The 20823-nt window shown below is 38.2% G+C and overlaps 1 protein-coding gene across 1 annotated transcript in view; it reads left to right on the plus strand.

The window, feature by feature from the left end:
* The window catches only part of Gigyf2 (GRB10 interacting GYF protein 2), a 173696-nt gene that overhangs the window by 33294 nt on the left and 119579 nt on the right, over positions 1-20823 (plus strand). Inside the window, exons 3-5 of the mRNA XM_023722065.1 lie at positions 4172-4320; positions 8490-8596; positions 19297-19426. Coding sequence (XP_023577833.1) covers positions 8556-8596; positions 19297-19426 — 171 coding nt within the window. The 5' untranslated portion in view covers positions 4172-4320; positions 8490-8555. The remainder of the gene's footprint in view (positions 1-4171; positions 4321-8489; positions 8597-19296; positions 19427-20823) is intronic.

Genomic DNA, 20823 nt, shown 5'->3' on the forward strand with positions numbered 1-20823 from the left:
CAGCCATGTGGATGAGTCACAGCCATTGCTTGGCCAATGTGCTCTCTGTGAAAGCCTGAGAGAGTGTCTTCTCCCCATGTGACTCTCCTTAGGTATTTTTCTTTTTAGAGAGTGTAATTTTTTTTCTATTTTGGGAACTATTTAATGAAGTAGGTGGCTTGAATAGTCCTTAGTTTTGTATAGTTCGTTCTGAGAGAGGATACTCTGACTTGGGGAGGTAAGGGCATGTGAAGAGGCAAAACGAAGTTAAGTACAGTGGTTGGTAGATTGTTTTGCTTTGAGTTGGGAGGCATGGGTTCTCAAACTGATGGGATTCTGAAATACTAGGCGTTTCTGCCATACATAATGAGTGTTTTTAAAGAAGAGTATAGGCTGTAGCTTCAGGGAAATTGAGGTTGAGTCTGGAAAGCAAATATGAAATTGTCTTCTGATAATCCAGACATGAGTTAAGAGCTTGGAGAATATGCAAGAAGAATGCAAAATAAGTAAGTTTAAGGTCCAATCAGATTTGAGGCAGCCCACTGGATGTGAGGGATGGAGGAGAGGGACTTTAGGGGACTGTATGGTTTTGAGCCTGGATGACCAGTAAACTTTGAAAACAGTAGTAGTACCTTCATTAGTTGGTGGTAAGATAAAAAAATTAATCAAACTTGTCATGTAGGGCTGAGCGGGATTCATTCTTTCAGTGGGCCATTCAGAAGTCTGTGGGAGAACTTTTCATTGCTTTTGTTACAATGAGTCTTGTTCTTTGCAAGCCTCTTGCTACTCTTAATTTAGTGGGCAAGGTTGGTAGAGAGCAGTACAACTTCAGATCAGAAAAGTTCAAGACAGTATCTGCAGAGAGCTAATGGCCAAATAAACCATTGGAACATTTTTTGAAAACTATTTTTTTGAGACAGGGTCTTGCTAAGTATGTAGTTCAGACTAGATTTGAGTTCACTTTGCAGCCCAGGCTGGCCTTAAACTCACAAGTGATCCTTGTGCCTTGGCCTCTGGAGTTGAAAACTTTAAAAAAAAAAATTTATCTGTTATTGAAAACTTTTGAGGAATGTTAGAGAAAAAAAGGTGAAATTTTGGGAATTCAAGCTAGGAAAAAATAAAGATAGAATAAAAACATCAGGATAGTGCTAGTCATGGAAGAAAAGGAGACATTTCAGGGGAAAGAGAAATGGAAGAGCTTGGTGAAGGAGAGCCCAGAGTCTTGGCTTACATCTAGATTTTTTTTTTTTTAAATCTTTGTTTGTTTGTTTGTTTGTTTGTGGAACTGGGGATTGAACTCAGGCCTTGCGCTTGCCAGGCAAGCACTTAATCTACTGTGCTATCTCCCCGGCCCCCTTTTTTAAAATCTTTTTGAGACAGGGTCTCACTGTGCGGTTCAGGCTGGCCTTGAGCTCACTTTGTAGTCCAGCCTGGTCTAGAATTTACAGTGAATCCTCTGGAGTACTTGCAATTATGGTGTGGGCCACCACGCCTAGTTGGCTTTAAAGGATTTGACATGAAAAACATTTCACCAAATGAGATTTTTAAAAAAAATTTATTTTTATTTATTTTTGTATTTTAGGGAAGGGTCTACAGGGTGTTCAGGGTGTCACTACTAGATCAGACTTGTAGTGATTCACCTGTTTACAGCCTCCCAACAGCTGGGGTTACAGGTGTGTGCTGCCATGCCCAGTCTCCACCAAATGAGATTTAAAATGGAGGTGAACCATGTTCTTATTTCAGTTCCTCATTACATTGTCAGAAAAACTATTCAGGATAAGTTATAGTTTCTAGTGAACTACTTATAATTCAGAGGCCTTTTATTTTTTTTATTTTTTATTTTTTTGGTGGAACCGGGGATTGAACTCAGACCCTTGCTCTTGCCAGGGAAGCGCTTATTCCACTGAGCCATCTCCCCGGCCCATCAGAGGCCTTTTAAAGACTACCCTTTTCATACATATAAATCCTTTAAACCTTGACTCACATTGATAGGGGAGAAACTGAGAATTAAGGGAATAATTAGTAATTGTTACAGTAATTAGTGTTTATATTAGATTTCTTTCTTTTTTTTGGTGCAGTATTGGGGATTGAACTCAGGGTTTCATACTTGCTATGTGAGTGCTGCCTTTTCCTTTTCCTGATTTTTTTTTTTTTTTTTTTTTTTTAAATTTGAGTTGTGGTCTTGCTGAGTTGCCCAGGCTGCCCTTGAACTTGCCTCATTTTCTTCTGAATAGCTGGGATTATTAATGTGTGCTCCTAGACCCAGGTTAAATTAGTATTTTCACCAGCTGTAACTCTTAGATTCTCTGCTTTTAATTTATAAAAGAGAATGAACAGTACAATATTGGTCTCTTGATAATTAAATCACTTGAATTATTTCTTAGGCTTGTTTTGTTTGTTTTTTGGGGACTAAATTACTTTATTGGGGGGCTTGGAAGTAGGGAGAAACTGCCAAAAAGATGTGTCACATGAGATGCCAAGAGGTTTTTTAAAATTTATTTATTTAAAGGCAAGGTCTTGGCTGGTGAGATAGCTCTGTGGTCTAAGCACCTGCCTGGCAAGTGCAAGGACCCAAGTTGGATCCCAAATATCGCATACTGTGCTGCCCGGAAACCAGGCGTTGTGGTGCATGCCTGTAATTCCAGTGCGGGGTAGGCTGTTGTAGGGAGACCCTGCACCAAATAAATAAAAATTAAAACAATAAAGATAAAGTCTCAGACTGGGTGTAGTGGTGCAGCATACCTGTAGTCCCAGCATTCTTAAGGCCAAGGCAGGAGGATCATTTAAGTTTGAGGCCAGCCTATGCTACCTAGTAAATTCAAGGCTGTCTTGAACTACAGAGCAAAACCTTGTCTCAGAAAACTTAGACTTTGGGGGCTGGAGAGATGGCTCAGTGGTCTAAAGCACCTACTTGGAACAAGCTCGGCAAAGCACAGGGACCGCGGTTCGATCCCCCAGCACCACATGCCAGCCAGCCGCACCCCCTGGTGGGCTGAGCTGGCCACACACACACACACACACACACACACACAAACACACACAATAAATAAATGTAAAAAAAAAGAAAACTTAGACTTTGTTTTGTTTTGTACTGGAAATCAAACTCGGGACCTTGGGCTTGCCAGGCAGGTGCTTGTGCCATTGAGTTATATCCCCAACTCTCAAAATAAACTTTAAATAAATAAATAAATAAATAAAATGACTTGCTATATATTTCAAGCCATCTTTAAAGTCATTATGTAGCTCATGTTAGCCTTGAACTCAAGTCTGTCCTGTTTTGACCTGAGTGCTGGGATCTCAGGTATGCACTGCCATGCCTGGGTGTTTTTTAGATTCTTTGAAGTTTTACACTAAGAAATGCTATAATTTTCTTATGGAAATTATCTTGTAAATAGTAGTTTGGTTTCCAGTTCAAGGCTTTAAAAAAAAAAGCATTTTTGCTTTGGGCAGTGTTGGAGACTTTCATTTTTTTTTTTTTAGATGGAATCTTAATACATTGCCTGTGTTTAGCCTCTGAAGTAGCAGCAATTACAGGCATGTGCTTCTGTGCCTGGCTCTGAGCATTTCTAACTCTGAGCATTTAATATTTGTGCATTATGGTAGTCTTGCAGCACATACAGGTTTTATATAGGTGGGATAATAAAGTAGGCTAGGACAGGATTTTTTGTGCATTGTTTGCTGGATGCTGCCTGAATCCAGAGGTTTTCTTATAATTCAAAACAGCTGCTGCATTTCAGCAGGCATTACACTGCAATTCCAGGGGCCCTGTTCGTATTGTTTGTGTTAGTAACTGCAGTTGTGTTCTCTCCCAAAACCTGTGTGGCCATATGGCCTTTGTATTAAAGAGGAAAAAAAAATTGTCATTATTTTTAGTGTTTTGACAAATGCTAAATTACTTGACTTTTAGTTGGCATCTTCTCTCTTTGTAAATTTAGTCTGGGGGCCAGGGATATAGCTTAGTGGCTCAAGTGCCTGCCTGTCAAGTACAAGGTCATGCTTGAGTTTGATTCCTGGTGCCAACAACAACAAAAAATATGGTTTAAATCCTGACTTTGTTTATGAATTTGGAGCCATTTTTCAGTAGTCAAATGTTTCCTAGGGGTTTGAGTTTAAAATGTGTGTCTAGATTTAAATGCGTGGTCAAAAAGACTCTTTCAGTCTTTTGATTTTTTTTTTTTTTTTTTTTTTTAAGGGCTGGCAAGCACCGGAACCAGCGTTCAATCCCTGGTACCACATACTGCACTTGCCCTACCCCCAGACACGCTGAGTGGGTGACCAAATCTGGGTGTGGTGGTGCACACCTATAATCCCAGCACTGGGGAGGCTGAAAACAGCATCACTGTGAGTCTGAGCTGTGTAGTGAGACCCTGACCCAAATACATACCCCCCCCACAATTATTTTTTTGAGACAGAGCATCCTGTGTCATTCAGGCTGACCTTGAAGTCCCTGTGTAACCAGGCTGATTTCAAATTTGTAGTCTTCTGCTTCAGCCTCCCAAGTATTGGGACTACAGGCATGTGCCATCATGCCTGGCAATATGTTTTGTGTTATTAATAAAATCCTACACTGTTTTTAAGGTAGTATCTGTGGCTGTTTGATAGTCAAGTCGCTCCACATGCTTTTTTTTTTTTTTTTTTTTTTGAGACAGGTCTCTGTGCAGTTCAGGCTGGTCTTGAACTCCCTTTGGAGCCTAGGCTGGTCTTAAACGCAAAAGGATCCTTCTGCCTCAGCCTCCCTAGTGCTGGAATTACAGGCATATGTCACCATGCCTAGCTACATACTTTTAAAAAAGCACACTGAACTGATTTATAATAAAGTAGTAAGTCTGGTTGGTAAGGTGGATACTTGTCTTGACGAGTGGGCACTTTGCTGAGTCATTTCAGTTGGGATGTGCTGTAATTGTAGAATCTCATGGGTCAGTTGCAAGGCTCTCCATTTAATGCATTACTTAGAATTCATAGTGGCAAGGAAACTGTAGCTCAGGATTTCTTTATTAGGAATTTTTATTTTACTTTTTTTTTCGCCCTTTTCTTTGTATTTAGTACAGGGTCTACAGGGTCTTACTACACATGTCAGATTCATAGTGATCCTCCAGTTTTCAGCTTCCCAAGTGCTAGGATTATAGGTGCATGCTACTATGCCCAGTCTCAGTCGAAGTCTTAGTACACCCTGGGGGCGGGGCCGGCATGGCATACTGGGATCGAACTCTGTACCTTGTCTCCCTAAGCAGGCGCTTTAATCTGCTGAGCTGTCTGGCTGGCCCCTTATTGTACTTTTTTTTTTTTTTTTGTATTTTAGGGAAGGGTCTATAGAGTATTCAGGGTCTTACTACTAGATCGGACTTGTGGTGACCCACCTTTTTACAGCCTCCCAAGAGCTGGGATTACAGGGGCACACCACCATGCCCTGTCTCTATTGTACATTTTTTTAAAAAGGCTCTTTCAAATTTATTTAGCAAATTAAATTTTTATTATATGGAATGTAATTTTTATACACAGTTTGTTTATTTATTTATTTATTTGGTTATAGTCCAAGCAGGGAGCCGGTCTGAACCAGCAGCCAAGGTACCTCAGGACCCTTCAAAAGAGAGGGGCTTTTCCTATCAACTGTGGTCACTGACATGGCTGGGCACCAGTGGTAACTTGAGAGTCACACCAGAGACTGCAGTGATGTCTGGGCAGCAGCATCTCTCACAGTGGCAGCCCTTTCTTTGGCTTTTATTTGAGACAAGGTCTGGATTTATGTAGTTCAGGCTGGCCTTGAACTCATTGTGTACCCCAGGTTGGCCTTGAACCTGAGACAGTCCTTCGCCTCAGCCTCCTGAGTGCTAGGATCACAGGCATGTGCCGCTACACCTGGCTAGTTCTGTTTTATTCATTTAGTCTTTTTGAGACAGGGAATTACTATGCAGTTCAGGCTGGCCTTAGCTCACTGTGTACCCCAGGTTAGCCTCAAAGCTGAGGCAATCCTCTTGCTTCAGTCTCCTGATGGCTGGAATTACAGACATGTGCCATCATGCCTGGCTAGCTCTTTTTTTGAAGCAGGGTCTTGTTATAGTTCAGACTTTGAACTCATTGTGTAGTCCAGTCTGGCCTCCAACTTGTGGAGGCCTCTTGGGTGCTAGGATTACAGGTGTACACCACTATGCCTCACTTTGTACAGAAGTGCTTTAGAAGGAACATAGAAGTGAAATTAAAAGGTCTTAAGATTTCTCAAGGGCCAGCAAGATAGCAGACTAAGTGCCTGCTTAGGCAAGTGCAGGGATCGTGATTCGATCCCTGACACCTGAGCCACATCAGTCCTGCTCCCTGAGTGTGCTGAGACAGTTTTGGAGACCCGGTGTGGTGCTGCACACCTATAATCCCAGTCCTGGGGAGACTGAAAACAGCAGGATTAATGAGTTGGAGCTGTATGAGGAGACCCTATATCAAATACATTAAAAAAAAAATTCTAGTCAGAGTCTAACTCCTAAATCACTTTTTGTCCTTGTCATTTTAGAAAGTCTCCCTCCTCCTCCTTTCCCCACCAGCACATTAATTTGTCACTCAAAGCATTGATTGTGCATCAGTTCTTAAGGGAATATGCCAGTATTTTTATCAATTTAAAATTCTGGGGCTAGGAGATAGCTTGGCAGTCTAAGCACCTGCCTGGCAAGTGCAAGGACCCGAGTTCCATCTCCAGTATTGCATGCCATGCCGGCCCAGAATACCGGCACACTGCCAGCCACTGAAACTGGGCATGGTGGCACATGCATGTAATCTTAGTGCTGGGGAGGCTGAGACAGGAGGATTACTATTACATAGCGAGACTCTTTACCAAATGAATGAATGAATTTGTTGCTTGTGAAGATCTTAAAACAGTTTAAATTTTAACTTTTCTTTCTTTCGTTTTTGTTTGTTTTGGGGGGAACTTACTGTGTAGCCCAGACTGATCTCAAACTCACAGCTAGTCCTGTCTCAGCTTCTTGAATGATGGGATTACATCCCTGGACCATCACATCTGGCACTTCCTTAGTTTTTGTTTTCCAATGATTTTGCAAATATTTTAAGCATCTGTTTGTGTGCAGACAATGAACAGTTACACTCAGGCAATGACGTTTGTAGCGTGGCACCTATTTAAGGTGCATTCTAATTTCACTGAAGTTAAAAATATAAATGTTTTGGTGTCTGGCCAGGGTCTAGGTGGTCACATAAGCGTATAGGAGTCCCCTGGAGTCTACTTCATTGACACAAGACGAGAAATAACCTTCCAGAAAGAGGGCAGATAAATGAATGACTGCTTATGGGGATTAACACACTTTCATTTTACTGTTCCTAAATTGTAGACTCTTTTTTTTTTTTTTTTTCAGTTGTTTAAACAGAGGTAGCAATCAGTGCGATGTGTCTTAGAGCTATTTTGCAGTGTATGATTTTTATAGTAGTTTCTTTTTTCTAATTTTTCTTTTTTCCAATTGGTTTGTGGTTGCACAGGCTGGTCCTACATTTTCATTCTGCTTGTCTCAGCCTCCCAAGAAGCTAGCATTATATGCATGTTTCACATATAGCATTGTACCTGGCTTACAGGAAGTGCTTATTCTACGGAGCTATCTCCCTGTGTGTCTCCCCCCCCCCCTTTTTTTTTTTCTCTGAGCAACCTGGGATTGAACTCAGGACCTTGCGCTAGCCAGTACCTGGCTTACAGTTATCTTTGAAATGTCATTTATGAAATTCACTTAGTTTATAATTTTAACTTGCTGGTTTATGATAATTTTTTATGTTTTATTTGTGTTAGTGGAGGTTGAACCTGAGGACTTCTCACTGAGATACATCTCTAGCCTTTTTAAAGTTTTGTTACAGTGTCTGACTTAAGTTGAGCAGGAGGGAGTGGAACTTGATCTTCCTGCCTCGGTTTCCTAAGTGCTAAACTAAAGTTGTTTTTTTGAGACAGGGTCTCACTATGTAGCCGAGGCTGGCATCCATTATCAAGTGCTGAGATTAAAGGCTTGTACCACTGTGCCCACCTTCCAAAATAATTGTTTAAAACCTTGCTAATGTGTGAAGTGCTAAGCTGAAATAAGAAAGAGGTGTGATTTAAGCCGTGAGATAGGTGGAAGGTCTTTATTGCAGTGATCTTGTTCCTCATGGTAACGAGGAAGCCATTACAAAAGAGTAATAGGAAACAAAATCTAAAAGTTTTACCTTTTATTTATTTTCCGCAGTTCTAAGTGTGAAGGAGAAAATACTTAATTTGGTCCCAGTGACCTGTGTAGTCTGCTGCTACCTATTTCACTAGTTTCATGTTATACCTGCTCTTTGCTTAGATAAACATAAAAAAATGGATTGGAAGAGAACGATAGATTTATTTATTTAGTTTTGCTGATGCATTGTTCTAAATAGGAATTAAAAATCATACTTTTGACTGTATATGACAGAAGTATAAGCATAACACAAAAGCACATTCTATAGTTATGCCTTCTGACTCAGAGTTCTGTACTTATTCTAATTATATGGAGATATTTCTCTCTTAACAGGTTTCTCCGCATACCAAAAAAAAAAAAAAAAAAAAAAAAAAAATCTTTGTAAAAATACAGAGAAGAATGGCAGCGGAAACACAGACACTGAACTTTGGGCCTGAATGGTGAGTTTTCAGTCTCATCTTGTTTGATGTTGGATAACTAATACAGTAGTAGGGCACTTGTGCAGATGCTGGGTGATCTATAAAAGTGCATGGATTTGAGACTTTGCTTCATCTACCTAGTTGAAACCAATGTGGCTAGTCCAGTAATAAATTTTATTTGGTAAATAATTACAATCTGTAATTCTTCATAATTTTTTTCTTGGTCTGGTTGTGTTATACTAATAGAATTTAAAACCTCACATAGTCTTATCATCTTAGAGAATTGTTTTGTATGATCTCTTGTTTAGGCACATATACAATTTTGTAAAAATATAATTGTAACATTTTAATGTCTGTGTTTTCTCCTACAATGTTTTGTGATCACAATTCATATAGACTCATTAGAAAAATAGTTCTTATGGAAGTATTAAATTTTACTGTATTGATGGGCTAGGCAGTTGGTCTAGTTATATAGGCTGTTAGCAATAAATAGCCCATCTTAGGGTTGAGTTAGCATTTACCATAATAACAATTAATTGACCTTTGAGTCTCTTACAGATGTGTTTGGACCCCGAATATGGAATTCTCATGGAATTTTGAGATCCATCACATTGTAGTGTGACTTTCCCCCCCTCTTCTTCCTTTTCCCCAAAAGTTGGTGATTGAAGATCCTCTCTTCAGTGGCGTGAATAATGATAGTTACTTTTTCCATTCATTCCTCGAACGACCCCTTTGGTAATAATGTCAGAGGCAGTACCTAAAGTAGATAAACTGAATTAGTGTCTTAAACATTCTTGATTGTTCAATTGGTAGTAGTTTTATAAGACTTCTTGTAATCTCTATTTGAGGATTCTTATTAGCTTACCCTATTATATACGTACCTTTTTATATGTAGTTCTTAAATGTTTTTAACCTTTATTGCTAACTTTTGGAGACAGGAGAAACATTTGCAGATCTGAGAAGTGATGCAACTCCTATATAAGAGTTTGTTTTGAAAATGTTCATCTAAATAATGAAGCACTTGTTTTAGTTATTTTATATTTAATTTTTTTTCTTCAGTATATGACTATATGAAATTGACTAATTTAGAAGAAGATATAATTGCCATTATTTTAGCAACCACTGTAACAGTCTTGGTGTATCTTTCCAAGTGGTTTTATGTATCTTATTTGTATATATGTACATGTATTTTAACAAAAATGGGACCATACTGTACATTCAGTTTTGTAACTTCAAAAAAAAACTAAATTAGAAACATCTTTTTATCAATAAATATTTATTATCCTAATAGTTGCATTGTATGGATGTACCATCATTTATTTAACTAGTCCTCTAGATGTGGCAATTTAATTATTGAGTCTTTCATTATAAAAATATTTTTAGTGAAATTCTTATAGCTAACTCTCTACTTATTAAGTTCCTTTACCAAATAGATTTAAATTCATATAACATACTTTATAAGTCATTTTGTGTGCAGCTTTTTTTTTTTTTTTCCTTGGTTATATTCTGGAGTTTGTATTTGCTTTCCTTTTGTGTATGCTGTCATGTCTCTTTCTTTGTGAAAACATGACAAATTGTTTGGAAATGTAATGAAGATTTGTTTTTCTTAAAAGCACCCTGTTTTTAATAGGTGATAAAAAACAGTAGAAAGTTAGCTGAAGCAAAAGAAAAAAAACTGTATTCGAGAGTTTACATTTTTATTGATATCCTAAATCACATGTTTGTAAATTTGTGGCTTGTGGGATTATAAAGTTTTATTGTACGTATTTGTTTCCATAGTATCTGTCTTCTTTTTTTTTTTTTTTTTTGGTGGTGGTATTGGGGATTGAACTTAGGGCTTTCACACTGAAGCTATATCGTCAGTCCTTTTGAATTTTTTTGACTTTCAGAGAGGATCTCTTAAGTTGCCCAGGCAAGGTTTCAACTTGTACTCTTTTAGCCTCAGCCTGGTATGCAACACCATGCCTAGCACTGTTTGACTGCCTTTATGCTACAGTGGCAGGGTTCAGTAGTTACATCAGAGGCTGGCTGTTTTGCAGAGCTTAAATATTTTCTCCATGGCCCTTACAGAAATGTTTGCTGGCTGGTGTTCTGCAGCATTCATTTTCAAACAGTCATCTCAGTCTGTCAGTAATGTCTTGCACATCCTCCTTTTTATTGGTACCCTGAAATTTTGTTTGACGGTATTTTGTTAGACTGGACTAGTATTTTAAGCAGAATTTGAATTGAGGCAACTTAAGCAGAGAGGATAGTCCCGATCTTGTTCTTAAACAATAGCTTTACCTAATTGTTACCTCTGTTACTCTGCAAACATTATAGCTAAGGTGCATTCCTGAGTCACCTAAATGCTGATAAGTGGAGCAGTGAAGGTCTGAGTAGGCAGGCACTGCCTTATTTGTATCATCTATCAAATATCCCTTTTTGCAAAGGAAGTCTATGAGGCCCTTAATTCAAGTAACCCATAGCTGGGAAACTGCAGTATGAATGGATTGTGTCTTGTTTTTCTGCATGTAACATGATTGTTAAATGAAACTTGAGGTAAGAAGTTGTGTCTAGAGCACTTGAGAATCAAGGATTTTGAGATTGATTACTTTGAATCAATATGTAACTTTGAACCACATAGAAACATTGAGTGGTGTTCTCTTTGTGAAGATCATCATTTTTGTAAAAATAATGTAAAATGTACTGTTTAATATATAAAATGAGATTTATTGGTATGGGGGGCAGTTGTGAAGATGGGAGATAATTGGAAATTATGAGGATGGATTATACCTGTAGGCTTGTGCTTTGAAAAGCCCACAGAATTTTTAGGTCTTAGATTGTATTTAGAGTAGAGAAATGTATTTCTATGTCACAAAACAGTTTTAAAAAGTATATTTAGTTTAATGAAAAAATGATTTCTAGGTATAAAACAGTAGTCACCTTTTTAAAGCTTTTCCTTAAATGCTGCCTTTTCCTGACCAATATACGGCTTGTCCCTGCCTGTCCATCCCACTTCCTGCCCATCTCCCTAACACTTTCATGGTCAAAATAAAAATGTAACATGCCAAACATTTCATATATTTATTATTTATATCCAGTCCTCCAACTTGCACTAGACTGTGAGCTCCACTGAGGGCAAGAATTTGGTCTGGATTTTTGTACAGCTGTTTATCATTGTATCTCAAATGCCTGGCACATAGTTAGGCTCTCAATAAATGTTTGTTAAATCAATGAGTAAATTATTGGAAAGTAAAGTTGTTTTACTATTGTAAATGAACGATGTATATATATTTCCTTGAATGGTTTTGTTTGTTGTTGGTCATTTCCTTTGAATTCCTTGGAACTGGAATTATTAAAACCTTCATTTTTAAGGTTTTGGGATGATGCACAGGCAGAATGACCACCAGTAGGATTATGAAAAATTGTTACCCCTGTGTGCTTACTTCGCCTTTGACAAAACACTCAACTGCAATCCTGATGAAAAGTTTTTTGGTGCTTAATCCTTTTGATTTAAGTTTTGGAATTTTTCTTTGATCCCAGTAACAAAACAAATATTCTAGAAAATCTGGAGGAAGCAATAGCACAGAAGGAGGAAAAAAAAAAAGCTTTAAATTACTCTTAATACTACAGCGTAAAGAGCCTTGCTAACATTGGTTTGTATCCTGTTCTTTTTTTGTTTGCAAAGTTTGTAGTTCAAGACATTTAAACAAATTTTAGTTATTTTATTTTGGGGGCTTAATTTTTTGAGGCCTACTGCTTATCTAAACCTACTTACATAAGCCTAGATGAGGATTTTTAAATGAGAATATTTGGAGACAGTTACCTACCTGACTTGACTGTGGGGTAACAAAGGAAACTTATTTCAGATTTTGTTTCCATGGACTTAAGGAAGACTTTTAGCTGGGTGTGGGGGTGTATCCCTATAATTCCTGCAATCTGGCAGGCTAAGGCATGAGGATTACAAATTTGTACCTAGTTGGTGTGATGCAATAACCTGATAAGACCACCTATCATAGTAAAAAAAAAAAAGCTGGAATTAAATCATTTTGAAGGCCTTGGATTCAGCTTCCAGTCCCAGAAGTCTTTTAAGTCTTTCCAAACTAAAGAAGTATTTGTCTTTCCCCAGAACACTTTGTTTATAGTTCTGTTAAAATAGTTACCATTTTGTGGTTTATTTCTTTTGCTATGTGTTTGCTATAGGAATGAACTTAATTCATTAAGAAATACACTGTATTTCTTAATTTTGGTAAGCCCATTATCTCATGCACTAGAGATAGATAACATACCAGTGCACAGTTTTTGTTTTTTGAGACAGTATGTAGTTCAGCCTGGTTTGAGTGCACTATGTAGCCTAGGCTGGTCTCAGACTCACAACAATCCTTCTGTCTCAGTCTCGTGAATACTGGAATTACAGGCGAGTGCATCCATGCCTAGCCCAAGTGTGTATTTTAGAAAAGAATATTAAGATGTTTAGAAAACATTTGTCATATGCCTGCTATGTCTGTGTCTATGTCTAGACCTCAGTTTCTCTTCCCCTATTACTCTTTCAAACTTATTTTGCTTTTCTTCCCTCTTCTTTCCACCTAACCTTTCTTCTCCCGAGCAACCCTACTCCCAGTAGGAAAAATGTTCACAGAAATATTCCTGATAACAGAAAGGGGGCTGTTAAAGACAAGGAGGCAAGAAATTGCTGATTTAAGAGAGGAAACCCCAAAGATGTTTGCCTTAACTGTAACATGAAGTGTGGGGGGAGATGAACTTGGAAGCAGCTGCCTTACATGAAGAAGCTTTGGGCTTATTTGCTAATAATGTGCTAGTAAAGGTTTAGAGCGAGTTTTGTTCTGATTTGCATTTGCAGTAAGTATTGTGGACTATGGAGTAGTAATGTGAACGTGGAAAAAGACTCGTTGTGTAAGTTATGATGCTGTTACAGAAATAAACATGTGTGAACAGAATTAGGTTATAGGATTGAGAGATTTAGGGGTTAGTAAAATGTAAATGTGCATAGAAGGTGGTAAGATGTGAGGAGTAAAGGAAGAAAGCCAGACGCTTGATTGAATGGCTTATTAGATGGTTTTCTGGGAATGGAGTCAAAAAGAGGTTTGGGACAGACAAGCTGATGAGGAAGGTGTGGGATTTGTTGAACCTCATAAACCCTGTGTTGTTATATATGAAAACATGGCTCTGCAGGAAAGGACACAGCTAAGGTTTGAATGGTGAACTTCTAAAGAAGTATTTTTCGTTTCCCAAGCCTTCAGTTTTATATTGAAATCCCCGTTGCCTTTAGGAGCTGAAGTTTAGATCTTTTTTGAGACACATTCTTGCTAAATAGTCCAGGCTGGCCTTGATCTTCTGCTTTAACCTCCTGAGTGCTGGGAATTACAGGTATACACCACCACCATGCCCTGCATGAAATTTAGATTTTCAGTAGCACTTAGCCGGTGAAGATTTGGGAGTTCTCAGGTTTTAGGAGTACTGCTTCTGGTACCTGTGAGTTACTGCCTGTGATAGGAACTGGTCTTCTGTGTTAAACAGACCTCTCACAATAAGCTGGGGAAGTGAAAGCCACGAGGGTAGAAAAGCTTCCCTTGGTTTGAACAGCCTTGATGTTACGGACACTTTTCAGAGCAGTGGTGTGGTGAGGAAGCCGGTCTTGAAGTAACTGCGAGAGGAGGAAGGATGTTCAGTGCACAGCTACAGGTGGGTGCTGCATTCATCTCAGCTCTTAGATACAGTTACAGACTAAGGGGGAAGCAGTTGTATTTCTAGAGAGCAAGATTGAAGGAGATAAGGTCACTGGCAGGCTTTTAAGCAGGGACGCTACCTAAATATGTTTCAGCTTTTCCAAGTACCTATAGAGGACTTAGAAGAGAATTTGTTGACTACTGAGGCAGAGTGCAATCAGTATTCCTTTTTTTTTGGTGGTACCAGGAATTGAACTTGGGACCTTGCGCTTGACAGGCAAACACTTCACTGAGCTATCTCCCTGGCCCTCAATCATTATTCCAAAACAGGCCACTATCTTGTCTTCATATGAATTGCTGTTAATGCTCCTTATTTATTCTCTTCATTGCAATTAGAGGCTTTTTTTTTTTTTTTTTAATTAGGACTCTGACTTTTAGCAGGTCTATGCCTGTAAGAAGTGGGCTTCAATGGAAGTGACAGGGTTGCAAAAGCATCTGAAATTTTGGAAGAGGGTTTAGTAGTGCCCTCTAGTGGTAGAAACTATTGGGAAGCATATTGCCCCATAGAAGAGATATGTTAAATTAATCTGTAATAAAAATATGTGCATTTTTCCTTTCTTTCTTGTATAAAATATGTCATTGGGCTACTATACCAAATAGTAAAAGAGGGAAGTTTTTCTTTGCACAACTAGTCCAGTAGTAGACCAGACTGGCTGTTTTAAGTGTTACTGTTGAGTCCTTATTGTTGAAAAGACTATGGTCTTTTTTAAAATTTATTTTATTTTGAGTAGTCAAAAGCGAAAACAAAGAGAGAAACAGGGTAACATACAACAATACATGTTACAGATTTTCAAAACAAGAATAGCTAATTAACAGAGGTTATTGTCAAACCTGTTGCTCAGATTAACAGATACACAAAATTGGACAGATATTGAATATTATTGCTTGCTTTCAAAAAACCTTAGTGTAAGAACCTGAAAGAAGAAATAAAACCTGAAAAGTAAATAGATACAATAAAACAGAGAAATTGAATTTGATTAAACAATGAAGATAAGCAAAGAAAAAAAGTAGGAAAAAAGGGAGAAAAGCATGCAAGTATATATATACAGAATGGCCGAGATGACTGTACTAATAATTTCCATCAGTTTTTTAAAAAAATAGTTAATGTGTAGAATTTTAACCTTGACTAACTCCATGCTGATATCTGCGATCTAAGAAAAGACATTGAGTACAGCAATGTAGAATACAAAAACCACGCTTGAATATCATCTTGGTCTTCTGAAGGTGTACTGTTTCTAATGTCTTATTAATTATTATGCTTTCATGGTCTTTTTAGTTACAAAAACTTAGATTGGAATATTTTGTGACCATGATCAAGAAAGATGTTTAACCTCTCATCTTCATTTAAAAAAAAAAAATTGTTACTATTTTTTAGACATGTTCTTGCTTTGCAGTTCAAGCTTGCTTGAACTCACTGTGTAGCCCATGCTGGGCTCGAACTCACAGCAATGCTCATTCCTCAGTCTTCTGAGTGCTGGAATTACAGGTGTGTGTCACCTTGCCCAGTTTTGTTAGTTGGTTTTTGAGAAGGTCTCCCAGTGTAACCCAGGTTGGTCTGGAACTTGTTTTTATTCTCCTGCTGCAGCTTCCTGATTGCTGGGACTGTAAGGGTGCATCACTGTGCTAAGCTAAAGTATTATATTGGAGTTCTCATGATGCTTACATGAGAGTAAAGGAGCTAATTGGTGTATAAAGTTATAAGCTTCTCTTCTCAGGGGGTGTTAATTCTATTTTTCCAAGAAGGAGTGTAGTTTTACAGACCTCTAGTGGGAGGCGGTGTCCTCAAAGGGCCTGCAGCCTTGTTTGACTTGCACTGTTGTTACCCTACTTGTCTGTTTAACCTGTCTTATGAAAGTTGAATTAAACCCAAGACTAATTATAAAGGAAATAAAAACCAACCCAGTAGTAATGAACACTTCTAGCACCTGATTATGACCTTTTTACATATTAGAATCAGAGCTAGGCCAAGGGAAATAGCTTAGCAGCACAACACCTGCCTGGGAAGTTCAAGGTTCAGAGTTCCGTTCCTGTTACTGGAAAAAAAAAAAAAAAGAAAGAAAAGGGCTGAGCCCACATCTGAGACAACAAATAATACAAGAACCTAGGACATTTTGACCTATCAGGTAGAAGAGAAGCTGTTAAAACACTGTTAGGTGGTATCAGAACGATCCAGGAGCCAATCTAAAGAGTCATACTGGTTGAAGATGGGACAGTTGACATTGTTAAAAGTGATTACAATGAAGTAAATTAGTAAATAGTTTGTTACTTTTTAAGGATACTAGTTGGACTAAGCTGTTACTTTTAAAACTGGTACCAAAAAATTATCAAGGTTTTTGTTTTTGTTTTTTTTTTTTTTTTTTTTTTCCTTAGCTAAACTATACCATGGTAACTGCTCCAATAGTTTCTTTTTGCGGAAATGGTCTAGCAAGAAGGATAGCTAGAATGGGATTACTGTTGCAGCAACTTTAGTAAACCTAAATTGTTGACAGTGGCTGCTAACATCACAGACAACCAGGCATTGTATACCTCTTTTTGGCATAATATACCACTACATACAAAGAATTGCCAAAAGAACTCGTGTAGCATCAAGTCTCTGTACCCACTTGCTGTCAAGTCTGCAAGTAGTTTACGTGAAGAAGACAGAAACATTTAAAGACATACCATGGATAAAATCAGCAAATCTGGATGTCTAAAAATCGAGACTTCATTGTTGGGAAGATCATGGTATTTTTAGTCATAAAAACTTAGATTGGAATCTTTGTTCTGTTGGCTATAACCATGAGCAAACCAAAACATTTCCATGAAAATAGAATCAAAGGAGGTTTAGGTGGGGGGTAGAAGGGATTTGTTTAGTGATGGATTGCTGATTTTGTGCCTGAGTGATTTGTTCCAGAGTACTCGTTACATGCTTCTTGCTGTTTTTCCATATGTTCAAAACTATTCATTTAAAAATGTTCTTTGGGGGTCGGGGAGATGGCTCAGTAGAATAAGCACTTCCCTGGCAAGCACAAGGTCTGAGTTCAATCCCTGGTTCTGGGAAAAAAAATTCTTTGAACATGTAGGATGAGAAAACAAAAACATTAGAAATGAACCTTCCATCTGTATCTTCACTTAACCATTCTTGTTCTTTTGTTATTTTCTACATGTAAGCATATTTTTATGTTTATTAGCCATATGCCATTTTAAATAATATACAGATATTTACTGTGCTTTACCTGACCTTCATGTTATATTCTAGTGTATATTTTAGTAGATCATTGTTCCCCTTTTGCTTTCGTAAATAAAGCTTAGCAACTTGGATCTGGATAAAGTCACTAAAGTATTTTGGTCCTTTTCACCCTGGTTATCTGTTACCTTATAGAACCTCAGGCAGCCCCAGATTATTGGCTACTCCTAATACTAGTTCTCCCTTTTGCATTTTGAGAGAGTTCTGCAGAAGGATCTTTACCCATTTTTTGGTGAAGATTTATTTCTTTGTGGTACTGGGGATTGATTCCAGGGCATCCCCATCCACTCTCCCCTCTCCCTGTTTTTCTTAATTTCCAGAGAGGGGGGTTGCTTTCAGTAAGTCATTATAGAGGCACACGTCTATAGTCCCAGTGCTTGAAAGGTTGAAAACAGGAGGATCACCTCAAGTCCGATCTGTGTAGTGAGACCTTGTAGAACCTGTACTAAAAAAAAGAAATCATTATGTTGTCCACTTGGGCAACTCAGACTTGCAGTCCTTTGCCTCCAGTAGTTCTAGAATTTTTTTCTTTTTGTAAAAATGTGTTACTTTGAAAATAAAATGGGTCTAGGGAGATAGCTGAGTGGTATAAGTGCCTGCCTAGCAAATGCAAGGTCTTGAGTAGATCCCTGGTACAAAAAAAAAAAAAAGAAAGAAAAAGAAATAGAGTGTGTGTGTGTGTGTGTGTGTGTGTGTGTGTCTTTTTGAGACAGGGTCTTGCTGTGCAGTTCAGGTTGGTCTTGAGCTCACTTTGTAGCCTAGGCTGTTCTCAAACTTGCAGTAGTCCTGCTTCAGTCTTCTGAGTGCTGGGATTATGTACATGTGCCATCACACCCTGCATAGTGTAAATCTTCAAAGGTTGTTTTTTTTTTTTTTTTTTTAAAGATTCCCTTTCACCCCCAGTTCCATTTGTTAGAAGCAACATCTGTTACTAGCTTAGAATATATTTTGAATTTTCTTAATACTTCACTACATTCTGAATTTTTTTTTTTCCAACCAGGGATTGAACTCCAGACTTTGTGCTTGCTAGGCAGGCACTTAAGCCATTGAGCTATCTCCCTGGCCCTTCTGAAATTCTTTGCACTATTTATTTATTGCTTTTATTCAAATATATCATAAAATAAGAATATAAAAGAAAGTTATATAATACTCATATGCATCACCAAGTAGAAAAAATGGAATATTCAGGTTCAGTTAAAGTTGGCTTTACTACTTCCCTTTACTGATTTAACCTTATCCTGACTTTTTGTCAATTCTGTGTTTCTTTTATGCTTTTACGTGTGAGAGTGTGTGTGTGTGTGATAACAGATGTTACCTTTCTGGTGAGCTTCATTGAGTATTTTGCTTTTCCTTTATGTTACGGTACTTGTCAAAATCTTCACTGGTTGCCAGATACACAAGAAATAATTATTGCTAAATCATTTTTTGAAGTTGTCTAGTTTATAATGGTTTTTATGAATCTAATGAGTGTAGGGTGGTATCTCACTTTTATGTAATTTGACAAAGTGTCCTCAACTGCTAACCTTCTTAGGGATATACTGTGGGACTTTTAGGAAATTGTTAGCACTGACCTTTCTTAGTGAACTCCTTGGTCCTGTTTAATGTGACAGCAGGTTGTCTTAAAGGTAAAAATCTTTGCTGGTTTGAAGTAATGAGATGTCTTCTACTTTTCTTACAAAAACTAAAATTTCCTACATGCTATTACATAAGAAGTCTACGGTACTAGAATATTTGTCACTTCATTTTATAGAGTCTCTTTTCTGTTGTAGGCTCCGAGCTTTGTCCAGTGGTGGGAGTATTACATCCCCTCCTCTTTCTCCAGCGTTGCCGAAATATAAATTAGCTGATTATCGCTATGGCAGAGAAGAGATGTTAGCACTTTTCCTTAAAGATAACAAGGTAAGAAAGTAGGACGAGAGTTCAGAATTGAAAGTGAGACTTTGGGGTCTATACAGTGATGTACTGATCTTTGAAAAAAATAAGTTTTATCAGAATATATTTATTTTGTCTTATCTTCATCCAGCATTGAAACCTACAATAGTTAACAGCAGTTCTGTATAACTCAACCCTCAACCCCTTTTAAAAATGGACTCACTGTATACTCTAGGCTGGCCTCCACCTTGCTGTGTGACCCAATTTGAGCTTAAACTTGCATTCCTCCCAGGTGCTGGGATTATAGATCTGCATTAGCACACCTAGTCCTCACCTTCCTTATAGATGACTTAGGGTGCCATGACAGGAGCAGTCGGTGCTTCCTGCTTCTCCTCACTAATTACCACTTGTCCTCTGATTTCTGTCTGGGTTTGATGGATGAGAAGTGAATTTCTTCCCTTCATTGCATCTTATTCTACTTTTTACTTTAAAGGAATAGGAGGAACAGTAGCTTCCATCTTTTTGTTGTTGTTGTTGTATTTTAAGGAAGGGTCTACAGGGTGTTCAGGTTCTCACTACTAGATCAGACTGGTAGTGATCCGAGCCTCTCAAGAGCTGGGATTACAGGCGCACACCACCCTGCCCAGTCTCAATTACTGTCTCAGCACGCCCCCGGGGCAGACCAGCACAGCAGTCCTGGAGATGTAATCCGCTGAGCTGTTTGGCTGGCCCTTCCATCTTTTTTTTAAAATTAATTATTAATTAATTATTTTACCTGGCTCAGCCTGCCCTGGGGGCGGGGCTAGTGCAGCGTGTGGTACCTGGGATCAAACTGCGGTCCCTGTGCTTGCCTAAGGAGACACTTTAGTCTACTGAACTATCTCGCCGGCCTCTCTATCTTTTCAGTGTAGAAGTTCAGTATAAAGTTTTTTAGTGGAGAAAAGATGCAGTACACTCATGAATGATCAGATTAAAGTAGTATAACGTAGATTTTTATTATCTAATGAGAAATAATATTTTCTGGTTTTTTCAGTATAGTCTGTTATTACTTTATTAATGTATAGAGAATCCTTAATTTTGTGATGGTTGCTACAGGCAGATACAGTTGCTTAAGAAGCTCACTACAAGTTTGAGCTGCATAGTGAGACCCTGTACCAAATAAATCAGTAAATAAAGTATTCTTAAAAAATTTTTAAAAGGGCTGGGGAGATAGCTCAGCAGTCAAAGTGCCTGCCTGGCAAGGTCAAGGATCCGGGTTCAATCCCCAGCACCAGGCTCTAATGGCACATTCCTGTACTCTCAGCACTGGGGAGGTATGAGACAGGAGGATAACTATGAATCTGAGCTGCATAGTCAGACCTTGTACCAAATAAATAAATAATAAAATATAAAAATAAAAAAAGAAACTCTTTACCATCTACTTG

Source organism: Octodon degus, unplaced genomic scaffold (genome assembly GCF_000260255.1).
Source record: "Octodon degus isolate 3935 unplaced genomic scaffold, OctDeg1.0 scaffold00089, whole genome shotgun sequence".
In the NCBI taxonomy this organism is placed as follows: Eukaryota; Metazoa; Chordata; class Mammalia; order Rodentia; family Octodontidae; genus Octodon; species Octodon degus.